General features: G+C 37.0%; 1 protein-coding gene across 1 annotated transcript in view; it reads right to left on the bottom strand.

Moving 5' to 3' along the window:
• The window catches only part of LOC150082442 (transcription initiation factor TFIID subunit 4B-like), a 341,032-nt gene that overhangs the window by 144,963 nt on the left and 182,315 nt on the right, over positions 1 to 13,754 (bottom strand). Inside the window, exons 6-7 of the mRNA XM_090377748.1 lie at positions 9,182 to 9,298; positions 6,004 to 6,093 (exon numbers count right to left, since the gene is read on the bottom strand). Of these exons, the coding sequence (XP_090233874.1) occupies positions 6,004 to 6,093; positions 9,182 to 9,298 (207 nt within the window). The remainder of the gene's footprint in view (positions 1 to 6,003; positions 6,094 to 9,181; positions 9,299 to 13,754) is intronic.

The raw sequence follows: 13,754 nt of genomic DNA, 5'->3' as shown, positions 1-13,754 counted from the left end.
ATGGCATCCTCAGTAGAGTTGCTCCGTTTCGGTATAATCAGTTGAGATTCTATTGTAGATTAATCTCTCATATATTTCCCCCATTACTGGAGTAGAGCTATGGGTCTATAGGATTTAAGATCAGCGGGAAGTTTTTCAGGGTTCTTTAAAATGAGCTAACCATGGCTATTTTCCAAATTTTGGAGAATTTCTCTCTACAGAGAATGACAACAAGATTGGTGAGCGGAAAAGAGGGTAGCTCTTACCAAGAAAGGCTGAAATTCTGCAAACTGAAGCGTCTGCAATCAGACTGAGGTGTAGTAGTAGTGGCAGTAGTAGTAATAATGGAAGCATATGATGCTAGAAAGCAAGCGTACGAGCTTATGTAGCATCAGCCAAAAAAAAAAAAAAAATTTCACACATCTATTCCCTCTAAGAGTTTGTCCAGTTACACCATGAATTTATTTAAGCTATCAACTTCCACAACGACAGATGGGAATTTGTTCTAGCAATTAACCACCCGCTGGCTAAAGGCAAATTTCCACACATCTATTCTACAACCGTCTTTCCTCAATTTGAATTTATGCCCCCTTGGGTTCATAATCGGAGCAAGCGGAAGAATCCCATCAGAATTCACCATGCTCAACCCATTCGAGGCATTATACACCTTAATAAGATCACCTCGCAGGTGCCTAGTCTCCAGCCACTGCAAATTGCAGAATTTTAGCCTTTCTCAGTAAGAGGACCTATTCATTTCCCTCACCAATCTTGTTGCCCCTCTCTGTATATGTTCAAGCAACTCTACATCCTTCCTAAAACGAAGCCTCCAGACCTGTATACAGTTCTCAAGGTGTGGCCTTGAGAACTGTATTACCCCCTTATCCCTGCTAGCAAAATTCCTACATATCATTGACAAGACACCATGAGCTACTCCTGCAGCCTTTTTGCACCGTTCAGAAAATTTCATATCTGACTGCACAATTACCCCCAGATCCTTTTCATTCTTCACTACCCTGAATGTAGTCCCACCTAGTCTGGGATTACTGCTACCCATATGCAGTACCTTACATTTGTCATTGTTAAACTTCAGTTGCCACCTCTCAGCCCATCTGCTCAACTTCATCAATATCATTGATAAATATACAAAACAACAGTGGGCCCAACACCAAAACCTGGGGCACTTCACTAATAACATTAATCCACAGAGAGCAGCGTCCACTGATTAAAACCGTCTTCTCCCATTCAACCACCCTTTTATCTATTGTAGCAACTTGCTCTTAATACCATACTGCTCCAATTTGTACAGTAGTCTTCCATGCGCAACAATGTGAAAAGTTTTCCTGAAATCCAAGTATATGATATCAAAATTATTTTTTGCATCCAGTTCCTTTGTAACTACATCATAGTATCCAGTCAAATTTGTCAGACAAGACTTTCCCCTTAACAAACCTATGCAGTGTTTGAATTTTTACTGCAGTTTTGTCTAACCTGCAATACATCTTTAACCAGTGATTCCATTATTTTCCCCGGAACAAAAGTTAAACTAACTGGTTTGTAATTACTCGTGTCAGCCTTAGATCCCCCAGTGTGAATTGGGAATACATTTGCACATCTCCAGTCCGTGGGGACTTCCCTGAGTCCAAATACTCTCATAATTATGGCTAAGGGTTTGCTCACTTCCTTTTGCCGCCTCCTTGACTATAACTGGATAGATTCCATCCACCCTGGGTGCCTTTCTTATATTTAAATTCAACAACCTTTTCTCCATTTTGCTCTTAGTTATTACGAAATCATTAAGCACCCTGTTACAGTCTGATAAATTTCTGGCATTTTCCTTCCTTAATAACTCCTCACGTGTGAATGTAAATGCAAAATACTCAATTAAGATTATTAGCTATCTGAGCAGGATCATCAACAGCGAACCGTTGATAGCAAGTGGGCTAATTTGATTCATCCCCTTCCTTCTGGAGTTAATATAATTACAGAAGTCCTTGCTGTTTTTCTTAGCATCCTTTTCCAAAGTTGTCTCGTAATCTGACTTCGCTTGCCTAACTTCCTTTGTGACTTGATTATAGACTAGTTTATATTCTTCTGTGTTGTCTGATAATTTATATGCATCCCATGCATTTTCTTCTCTTTCCCCAGTCTCATTAGTTCAACTGACATCCATTTAGGCCTATACCTTTAAATGAATTGAGCAAGCTCAATGCTTAGACATTACCTCAGAATCTCACACTACCAAATGTTTCTAACATTATTGGCTTTTTATCAGCTGGCCATTAGAGCACCACTCCATTAGACAGACAGAGATGAATTTTCTAAGGCATTACTTACCAGCTGATCAGAAGTCCATAAGCGTCAAACAGCAGTTTTGACAGGCCTCAGATTTTTAAATGTATGGTAGATTTGTCTCTAATAAGAGTCTCATAATTGAAATCGAATGCAGTAAACTACACATTTTATCTGAGTACCTCAAACCTGTTCATACTTTTCTTCTTACAAATATCTATAATCATAAAAATTACAACCAAGACCTATTGACTGTGTCAGTGTGTTAACTGATATTCAATTTCATAACAGCACAAAAAAAGATTAATAATGTAAATTTTAGTAGTTTACACCAACCTTGCGTTGAAATAACAAAACAAAAAACAAATTAATAGTTTAATAACTAGTATTACTGATTTACAATAAATTACTATTTACAATATGTATATAAAAAGAAGAAGAAAGAAAAGAAAAAGAATACCATAAAATACAATAAAATATACAGAATTAAAAGTGCTAAATCTGAACCTTTCGAAGGCTCTGCCTTCTTTCTCAACAGTACGCTTTATTTTTGCAGTGCAATCTTAAATACCTGCAGGTTCATGGCACATGATTCAATAACACGTGCATTGTTCTCATGTGTAACGGAACCAGAAGTGGCTCAGGAGCGCATGAATCCGCGTATCCCTATCTCTATTAATGTTGCTCCCAATGGAACTAGTCCGCAAGCTCTCGAGCCACTTGCGGTCCCAAAATCTATGCGCCTTGTCGATGATAGTAGCTTTGTCCAGGGAGATTTGATTTTCTTTTTCTTTTCTTTCTTCTTTTTATATACTTATTGTAAATACTAATTTATTGTAAATCAGTAATACTAATTATTAAACTATTAATTTTGTTTTTTGTTCTGTTATTTCAATGCAAGGTTGGTGTAAAGTACTAAAATTTACATTATGAATATGCCCAACCCCAGAGGCCTATTTCAAGAAAAAGATTAATATTATTCTGCATAAAATAATGACCTTCACCATTTATAAGCAATGGCATAAAACTATTAACAACTATTTAGTCTGCAGAACTGTTGATCATATTTGCACCTTCAGACAGATCTTGTAGAAGTGCTACGAATATAATATAGATCTGCACTATTTCTTTATTGATTTCAGCACGGTATATGATAGTGTGGAACTACTGAAAATGATGGGAAGCCTGGACATACCAAAAAGCTGGTAAGGCTGACGAGGATCATGCTGGAAGGAAGCAAGTGCAAGGTTAAGATGCAAAAGAATCTCTCTGAGTCCTTCGAAGTGAGAAGAGGGCTGAGACAAGGGGACCTTTTGTCACTGATCCTTTTTAACTTGGTATTGGAGACAGTTATGAGGAAAGTATTGGCCACCACCTCCAATAGGATCATATATAACAGACTCTACCAGCACTTAGCCTATACAGATGATGTAGTGATGATTGCAAGAAACCCACATATTCTCAGGACAGCTTTTGAAGAGTTGGAGAAAGAAGCAGAAAGGGTAGGTTGAAGGTAAATGAAAATAAAACAAAGTTTTATGATTACAGGTGGGAGGATTCTGTTCAATAGAACAGAATCCTTCAAATATCTGAGAGCTGTTTCAACATTATAGCAGTAACACTCCAGAAATTCAGGTTCGTTTTAATGCTGGCAATAGATTCTATTTTTCCCTGCAGAAACACTTTTGATCAAAACTGCTCTCTAGAACGCAATTAGTGTTATACAAAACAGTTGTACAACCTGTCGTGACAGTGCTTGTGAAACATGGGTGCTTAAAAAGAAGGACGAAAAGTCTTTAAATGTGTAGGAAAGGAAGATATTAAGGAAAATCTGTGGCCCTGTAATAAAAGTTGGGGAAGAGTGGAAAATAAGGACAAACCAAGAGTTGAAGGAACTATATGGGAAAACTGGATATAATAGGAGTAATAAAGAGCTTAAGACTTAGATGGCCAGGCCATGTGATACGAATGGAGGAAAACAGATGGCAAGGAAAGCAATGGATGGGGAACCAGGAGAAAAAAGATTGAGAGGAAGACTGAGAAGGAGGTGAGTGGATGATATAGAGAACAACCTATGACAACTTAGGTTGAGACAGAGAACAGTGGTCAGGGAAAGAGACAGCTGGAGGAAAATCACTGAGGAGGACAAGATTCTAACAAGGACTGTAGCACCAGGGAGTAAGTAAGCTAGTCTGCAGGATCAATAACTGATATATGAGGGCTGTTCAATAAAGAATTGATCATATTATTATTGTTTTTTTAACAACATACTTTTATTAATCACCCATATTTTGATTGGTCCTTTCCAAAGCAGTTCCCACTTGAAGAATGACAGAAATGGCTGATGCCATTTCTGTCATTCTTCAAAAACATAGAAGCCATTTTTTGACATGCACTTGGCAATTGCCTCCGACTTCTTAAAATTTTTTTCCCGGTGACTGAAAACATTTTGTTGCAGGTTGGTTGGTTATTTGGTTTTTAGGAGCATTAGCAACTAAAGCCATATTTCTCCGGGGATATCCGGTGGTCATTCCCTGACCTTTCCGCATCCTCCATATTTGGTGGTCATGGGCTCGAACCCCGGTCTAATCAAGAAGCGTGTGCTATGCACTGCTGCTCCTGACCATCTGGCTATGGAGGCGACATTTTGTTGCAGCTCCTTAATGTTGGGTGGGGGGGGAAACACAAGGTGCAAGGCCAGGGCTGTAGGTGGATGAGGAATATATCTGACATTAATGCTCGCTGAGTACTCAATGACAGTATGAGCATAAAGTGTGCAGTACAGTTCTGTAGTAAGGATCCATAAGTCATATAATGTGGCATAACATGTTGGTAAACCATTCCTTGAATGGAGAGAGAGAGAGAGAGAGAGAGAGAGAGAGAGAGAGAGAGAGAGAGAGAGAGAGAGAGAGAGAGAGAGAGAGAGAGAGAGAGAGAGAGAGATATAACTGTTCGTGCAGAAGCCACAACTTTTTGCTTTTTTCAGTGTTGGCAATGACAGACTTCCAAACAGCTTTGTTGCTTACTCTCTGGGTTAAAATGATGAAACATTTCTCATCTGCTGTTGTCATTTTGTGCAGAACCTCACCATCTTTAGTAACCATCTGTTGCAGCTCCTGCCAAACCTACATGCGAATTTGTGTTGCTCAGGCATCAGTAGGCTTTGAAACCCAGTGTGCACAAACATGTCATATGCAAATGGTCGTGGAGAATATCATGTGTGCTTCCTACTGATATTCTCAACATCTCTGCTAGTTTCCTTACTGTTATAAGATGATATTCTCTCACAATTACAGAAGCAGCGTTTATAGCTTCTGTGGTGACAGAAGTGGCTGGAGCCCCAGAACCACTGATTTTTGGGATTGAATCACATTCATCTTTAAACATTCTAAGTCAACTGCAAGCTGTGTGCTACATGGAAGTGAAGATTAATCACAAGCCTCTTTTAACATTTTATATGCTTCAGCTGATGTTTTCTTGAGATAGAAACAAAATCTGAGAGTAGCAGTCATGCACGTCACATTCATTCTTGCATAGGAAAAACTGAACAGGCATAAACTTGAACCGACCAACAAGATCAAACCGTTGCATGAATCAACTGCATAGCTGCTATAATGATGTAAATAATATCTTGACAGATATTATTATTTACATGTAAGGAGTTACAATTATACTCTTAGAAACTAATATAATTTTATTTAAAATACTGTTCCAGAAAATTGTTATTTATCTTACCTTTAAAAAAGAAATGAGACAAGGCTGAGGATTAGAATTAAGTTCTTTCTGTAATTCTGAAGAAAAGTCTTCTGCCTGGAGAACACCATCCTATTAAAAAATAATAATTTTAGAAGTAATCAAAACAGAAACCAAAAGCTATTTATAAAAATTGTATTCTTATTCCTTATTATTAGTTGCTAGTTATGAAGCAATTTTGGTAGAAATGTGTTTCAGGGCAGTGTAATCTGTTAGACTAATTCATACAAGGTCACCCTTAGAATCAGGACATGGATCCCACTGTTTCATCAATTTCATCAGACCGTATATCACAATTCAGCATACAAATGCAATCAGGATCCTACAATGCTAATTTTAGAATTAATACAGTTCGTGGGATGTTCTGATACCCCCCTCATTACGTTCCACGTAATGTAGTTTACATTGGATTTAGGACCACAAGATCACTGGAGTTTGATAAACTTCTGGCATTCCCCTCCCCTAAAGAATTCCTCATGTGTGAATGTAGATTCAAAATACCTATTCAATTTGTCAGCGACCTGAGCGGGGTTATCAACAGTTAGCACATCGACATCAAGTGGCCCAGTGTGATTCATTCCCTTCCTTGTACTGTTAATATAAGCATAGAAGTCTTTGCTACTTTTCTTTGCCAGAGACTTCTCATAATCTGCCTTAGCTTGCCTAACCTCGTTTGTGCCTTGGTTACAGGCTAATTTAAAGATACCATAAGCTTCTATATACCTGATAATTTATATATATCCACACATTTTTCTTCTCTGCTACAAGTCTCATCAATTCACCTGACATGCATTTAGGTCTAGGACTTGAACTGTATTTCTTTGTTAGTATGAAAAGCCCTTCTTTGATTACTTCCCCGAATGCTTCCCATTTAGAATTTGCTGTTTTTTTTTTAATTTTTATTATTTTTTAATTTTTTGTTAGTTGTTGGCGCATTGGCTGCTGTGGCCATAATGCACCTCCCAAAGTTTTTTCATTTTACTCTGATCCAAGCCTGAGGCCGGATTCGAATCCACGACCTTTGGGTTGTCAGGCAGGCATTTTACCCACCTGGCTAGCCCGGTCGGCTTTGCTGTTGGTAACATCATCAGCTGTTCCCGCTGCACACAATTTAAAAACTGTGTCCGAGACCACTGTAATCACCCTTATGAAAGCAAAATCCTTTCCCTTTACACTTAACAGTAGTTATGTCTTTAATTAAATTACACATTAGTACAATTTGATCATTGCCACCCAGTGGGTCTTTTACCTGCAGAATCACTGCTGATAACCAGATCAAGGGTATTGGTTCCTCTTGTTGCCTCTCTAACACATTGCTGTAGAAAACAGTTATCCAAGAAAGCTACAAAAGTCTTGCTAGTGTGTGAGTGACCAACCCACAAATTCCAGTCAACATATGGAAAGTTAAAAATCCCATTATAAAACATTCTGATTTACTGACTCACTATTTCTCCATATAGCTGTTTGGTATACTCATCACAGCTATTAGGCCTATAACACTCTTACTCTCAATTTTATTTTCCCAGTGCTTATATCAACCAAACTGACTCAACATTGCACTTGTCACCCATGTTGATTGGATGCAATGCCTTATAATATGCTTCTTAAACTAAGAGTATAATTCCTCTACCCCTCCTACCTTTATGCATATATAGAAGAGTATTGTCTTTTTTTAGCAACCATTAGCATTGTAAGAACTGGGCTTATTTGCTTCTTAATGCATCTCCTCACACTTCTGAGGTATGTTATGAGGAGGCATATAATTCAATCCCTATTAATAAAAATTGGTCAAATGAAAATTAACCTCCCCCACCTCCTGCAATTTACTGCAGTAACAATCACATTGTTGAAGCAAAACAAATAATCTCATTAAATGGATGAGATTAGGTAAAACGTTAACATACTGGGGAACAAGATATTAACTTCATCAAATAATCAACAAAATAAACATATGGGATATTTTGTAATTTGCATATACAGGCTGGCCTCGATTAACACGTTAATCGAATATAATAATCAATAGGAAAAATTATAATTGGTCCTTGACCTTCTGGAATGTCCATAAAGAATTTTAAAAATACCTTTTAAATAACTTTTTAACTGTATACAATGTAAAAGATAATGAAATAATTATGGAATTAAATGTTTATTGCATAAAACAGCAATTCCCAAACTGCACGCCACGGAATATTTTAAATTTTCGAGGGAAACACAGCGATACTCGGACACTGTGCGAACTACTAGCTCGAGGTAGTTCACAGTTTCAGCATTTCTTATTAAGTTGTTTGGACCTAACTACTAAATGGAACTGTCAGATATTTCTTTTGGTCTGGGTGCACCTTGAAAAAATTACTGAGACACTAAGGGCGCTGTGAACTGAGAAAGTTTGGGAACCTCTGACATAAAATACACAATGAAGAAATGACTGTTGCGGAAATATTTGAACAGTGTTGACTTTCTCTTTTCATCAATCAATTTCCGATAGCCGACAACAATCTTCTCTGGGCCCTGGCGAAATAAATATCGCAGAAAACCTCAAACCTTTTGTTTGAGGTTCTCAGCGATACGAACGATTTCATCTAATTCTTTTACTGTTATCTCCTTCGCGGTAACATTTTCATCTGGCTCATTTAAAAATTTGAATTTTTATGTAAGTGTGCATTGACTTTATTAGCAGGAGACAAACAAGTAACACGTCTTCTTCCGATGGTTGATGGAACACACCGAGGTGGGCAGCAGGCAAACGTTTGTTTATTGACCGTACGACTTGCGGTAAGCTTAACGAGTGATTCAAATCTTTTTCAACTATCGCATAAAAAAAAAAAGAAAAAGATTGCATTAACTGGAAATTTGCATTGTGTAAAGTGAAAAGTGGTATAATTTTTCAAACAGCGTTAACTGAAAATCACATTAATCAAACTCGCGTTATGCGAGGCCTGCCTGTATATTACTTCCCCATTGTTATAAAATAACATATTTTTACATATTAACTATTGAAATTGAACTGCTCCTTCATAATAATTTAAATATTAGATTTTATGAACAAATTTGATTTACAAATTTTAGAAAACTAATAAAAATGGGTAAAAAATTATACTAATAATAACTGCTTTAAAAAATTATAAAATATTATAAATTACCTAATATTAAAATTACTTACTATTAATCCTTGAATAAGGTTTTTTATTTTAGCGGCTACTTGTTCTGGTTTATCACTGGCTAATCGCATTAATGTTGATAAAAAATTTTTACATCTGCTCGTTAAAGTAGGTGATGTCTGAAAGAAAAAAAGGAATACTGCAACAACAAAATAAAAATACTTTTTTTAACTTGAAAAAAATATGTAAAAAGACATTAACAAGGACTGCATTATAATAAAACTGCAAGGTTCACCTGGCTCTGGCTCTTCACTGACAACTGTGTGCATAAATTTTTAAGCTTTAATACTGTAATTGCGTTTCTGTTCTTCTTAATTATGCTTCCTCTATGGGTTTGTTGGTCTATACCTACTGACAGATTTTCCGATAAGCAACTGAAACCATCATGTATGTCGATTGTTGTCTAACTTTCCAATGGTTTTAGTTCTACAACAGCTACTGCCAGGCACACAAAAAGCCATTCCTCTTTCTTCCCAAAGAAAATTTCAGGATTGTTTCCTACCTACAAATTGACAGTTTTTTCAATATGTAAATATTTTATAATATTTAACTGTTATTGGCTATTCTTTCTAACTGGATTTCTGCCATTTTGTAGGGAAATTCAAAACCTGTCAGCCATTCTTAATACCAGTAGTGTTCAAACTTTTTTGTTGATAAACCACTTACAATGCTCTTAATGAATATAGTACCCCCCCCCACTTTTGACATGAAATTCGGGTGAAAATTTTGGCTGGAACCCATTTACAAGTATATCCTATTATAGAGGCCATTGCGCCTCCATAGCCAGGTGGGCAGGAGCAGTAGTGTGTAGCACATGCTTCTTGATTAGATTGGGGTTCGGAGCCGGTGACCACCAAATACGGAGGATGCGGAAAGGTCAGGGAATGGCCTTAGTTGCTAATGCTCCCAAAAACCAAAGCAACTTCTTCCCTTCCTTTCTTTTGCCAAACAGTCCACAGCTGGGTATCTATACGCTGTTATTTGTTATGTTGTTATTTGGTTTTCAGGAGCACTAGCAACTAAGGCCATATTGCTCCAGGACATGTGGTGGTCATTCCCTGACCTTTCCGCATCCTCCGTATTTGGTGGTGACGGGCTCGAACCCCGGTCTAATCAAGAAGCGTGTGCTACGCACTGCGGCTCCTTCCCACCTGGCTACGGAGGCGCCAGGGTATCTATACGCATGCACAGGGATACCTCTCTGTATTATAGTTGACCTGCTGTCATAGACTTCAAAGAGGCTTTTTGTCTCAAAAGTTATTTGCTTTATCTGCTTGATTTTATAGCTTTTAATTTAACTTTTTAATTTGTCTTAATTTTTAAAGCAGTCTGTTTTGTTTTAGTTTTATGTAAAATTTCAGTGAATTTTAAGTTAGTCTACTCTGCGCTATTACACTTTTGCATAGCACGAATATTGTATATCGTATTACTTGCCCGGACTGTGGGGTGTGTTATATTGGTCAGACTGAGCACAGATTAGGCAATCATATTAATGAGCATGAGGGGCTATTAGCCATGCTGGTTTTATCAGCTCAGCCATCTCAGAGCATTACTGGTGCGAATGGCATTTCAACTATAATCTGCAACCAAAAGTTGAATTAATAGATTGGGCTAGTAATTCTCGCCATCTCTCTTGGTTAGAGGCCCTCCATATTGTTGTGGAGGGTTCCACCATCAATAGTAATGCTGGAACCTGCATACATCCTATTATGGAGGATGTGAATTCAGCAACAAGAGAGGTGGAAACTTAATAATTTGCCTAATATACATTGGGACAACAATGCTGAGGTCTGAGAGTTAATGTTCTCTTCTGCTACTCCTTTCCTTTCCTTTCTTTTGCAAGCCTACCTCTTTGGAAGTATGTGCAAGGCTACCTCTCTGTATTATAGTTGGTATGCTATCTTAGGCTTCAGTAAGTTGACAGAGACTCTTTGCCTCAAAAGCTACTTGTCTTGTCTGCTTGATTTTACAAACTTTTAATTTAACTTTTTAATTTGTGTTTTAATGTTTTAATTTGTCTTAATAAACTTCTTATGTTCATCAGTTGTGGAAATATTATTTTAGTATATTTTCCCTACCACTGAAGTCAGAGTGACTGGTTGAATGTTGCATTCAAAAACTTATGACATCATATCTATAACACAATGGAATATAAATCTGATATCACATTAGATAATTAAAATTTGGATTATTGGTCATCTCAGCCAACATTGCATTCCCAGGTAACCCCAGATACATAGAATTCATATCATATCAACTGAAGTGTTATCCGTCCAGTACATGCAAGTGCATCAGTTTATGCATCAATTTGTTTCAATAGGCAAATTAACTGATGTATTCACTGACACAAATAATATGATGCTATTCCCAAATTTCAGATTAGATTTGTGCATTTTTTTGCAACCAAATCCAGTCCTCCTCTGGATTCTCATGATTGTCTTCATTCAATGCTTTTAGAACCACTAGCCTACTTATAGCTATTTTATATGGTTCCACTTCATTAAGAAAAAAAATAATAATAAAAAATAAATAAATAAAACTGGATTAACAAGAAACAATTTGATCAGACAAAATTTCTTAAGCTGCATGCCTAGCAGATTTTATTAGCTAGCAAATTTTCTTCAGGTAGAAAAACACAGGAAACTTTTCTCTAAAAACTTCATATCTATAACACAAGCAGAATTTTTATTGGTTTGCCACCATTTTCTGGAAAAAAAAATTAAGCAGCCCTGCTTCAGTTTGTAGTAACTGTTTGGTTTGGGACAAAAAAAATGGGAGGACTGTGAAAACAATTAATTACAATAATCGCTATTATTAGTATTAGTAATGGCCATATGGTGCAAGGAAGCTCAAGACCTATGCTACTGCAGCCAAATAAGAAAGAAGAAAAAATAGTAAACAACAATAATAAAATAAATAAATAATAAATAATAAAAGAAAAGGAAACAGACAACCTATGCATTTTCCTCCTCCATAGGTAACTATCCAGCTGACCTTTGAATTTCCCCAAACTGTCAGCCCCTACCAGCCATGTAGGTAACTTATTCCAGTAATTTATAACACACTGGCTAAAATAAAACTTCCTGCAATCCAGTCTAAAGTTACTCCCCGTAACTTGAATCTATGGCCTAGTTCTAGAATCACTTATAACCATGAAATTTCGTCCTCATTCATTTTACTTTTGCCTCAGAGCTTTAAACCCCTCAATCAAGTCTCCTCCAAGGTGTCTAGTTTCCAAGCTGTGTAACCCACATATTCAAAGTTTTTCTTCATAGACACCCTTGGCCGATCTCACCAGGCGAGTTACTCATCTTTGGATGGGTAACTCACGGTCTCCATACTTGGACACAGTATTCCAAGTGTGGTCTAACAATAGCCTTATATAATGGGATTATGATGTCCTTATCCCTACTAGCAAATGTTCGATAAATCATTGATAGGACAACATGGGCCTTCCTTGCAACCTGTCTACAATGCTTGGAGAATTTCATGTCTGGCTGCATCGTAACTCTGGGTCCCTTCCTTCCACTACTGGCTTTAGTTCAACTCCACCGAGTGTATTAATTATTTTGGGGTTACTGTTCCCCAGGTGTAAGACCTAGCACTTTGCTCGATTAAAGCAAAGCTGCCACTTTTCTGACCATCCCTGAAATCTATCTAGGCCACTCTGAAGAAGCTCTGCTTGACCGTGATCATTACCTACTGTACCAATCATTACACCATCTACAAATTTATACATTATGCCTTCCTATCCCTTCATCAATGTCATTTAAGAAAATCAAAAACAACAGTGGTCCCAATACTGATTGCTGGGGAATCTCACTTCTTACATTAACCTAATCTGAGGAATAATCATTTAACACAATCCTCTGCCTCCTGCCCTGAAGCCATCCAGTTATCCATCTAAGGATTTTCCCTGTGATTCCAATCTGTTCCAGCTTATAAAGTAACCATTCATGTTACCCCAAAAAATAATTTTACCCCAAAAAATTATACCCCAAATCCAGCTCATGAGTGACCCTGTTAAAATAGATAACCAGATTTGTTAAACATGATTTTCCCTTTATAAAACCATGCTGCATATCCTTCAGAATTCCATTTCTACCTAAATTATCCTGAATTTCACCCTTGTTCATTGGCTTCATCATTTTCCCAACTACTGAAGTTAGACTGACCATTCGGTCATTTCCCACTATTATAGCAAAAATTATCCATATCTAATACCACAGTAATTTAACGTTATTCTCAACAGAGTGTCAACCAATCAAATTGAAAGGAATACAATGATAAGTTGGTTTGCTTGTGTGATAATCAATATGCACTATGGCAACACCAAAATGCATTAATCAGGCCTAAAGGTTATGCATAATTTTAATATTTAAATTTTATAAATTGAATGGATAATGTGTATTGACCTGACCAAGAACAGATTAAACTATAAAGCACAAAAGCTATGAGTCACCTTACCAAGCTCAAGCTAAAAACCAAATGTAAACCTCTGCCACTAGACGAATGAAATGAAATGAAAATGTGGATCCACTTTTTCATTTCATTTCATTTGTGTAAGCATGTAAA

The sequence above is a fragment of the Mastigoproctus giganteus genome, chromosome 7 (assembly GCF_048544385.1).
Source record: "Mastigoproctus giganteus isolate SK-2022 chromosome 7, ASM4854438v1, whole genome shotgun sequence".
Taxonomy (NCBI): domain Eukaryota; kingdom Metazoa; phylum Arthropoda; class Arachnida; order Uropygi; family Thelyphonidae; genus Mastigoproctus; species Mastigoproctus giganteus.
This window is presented reverse-complemented; position numbering and strand designations above follow the sequence as displayed.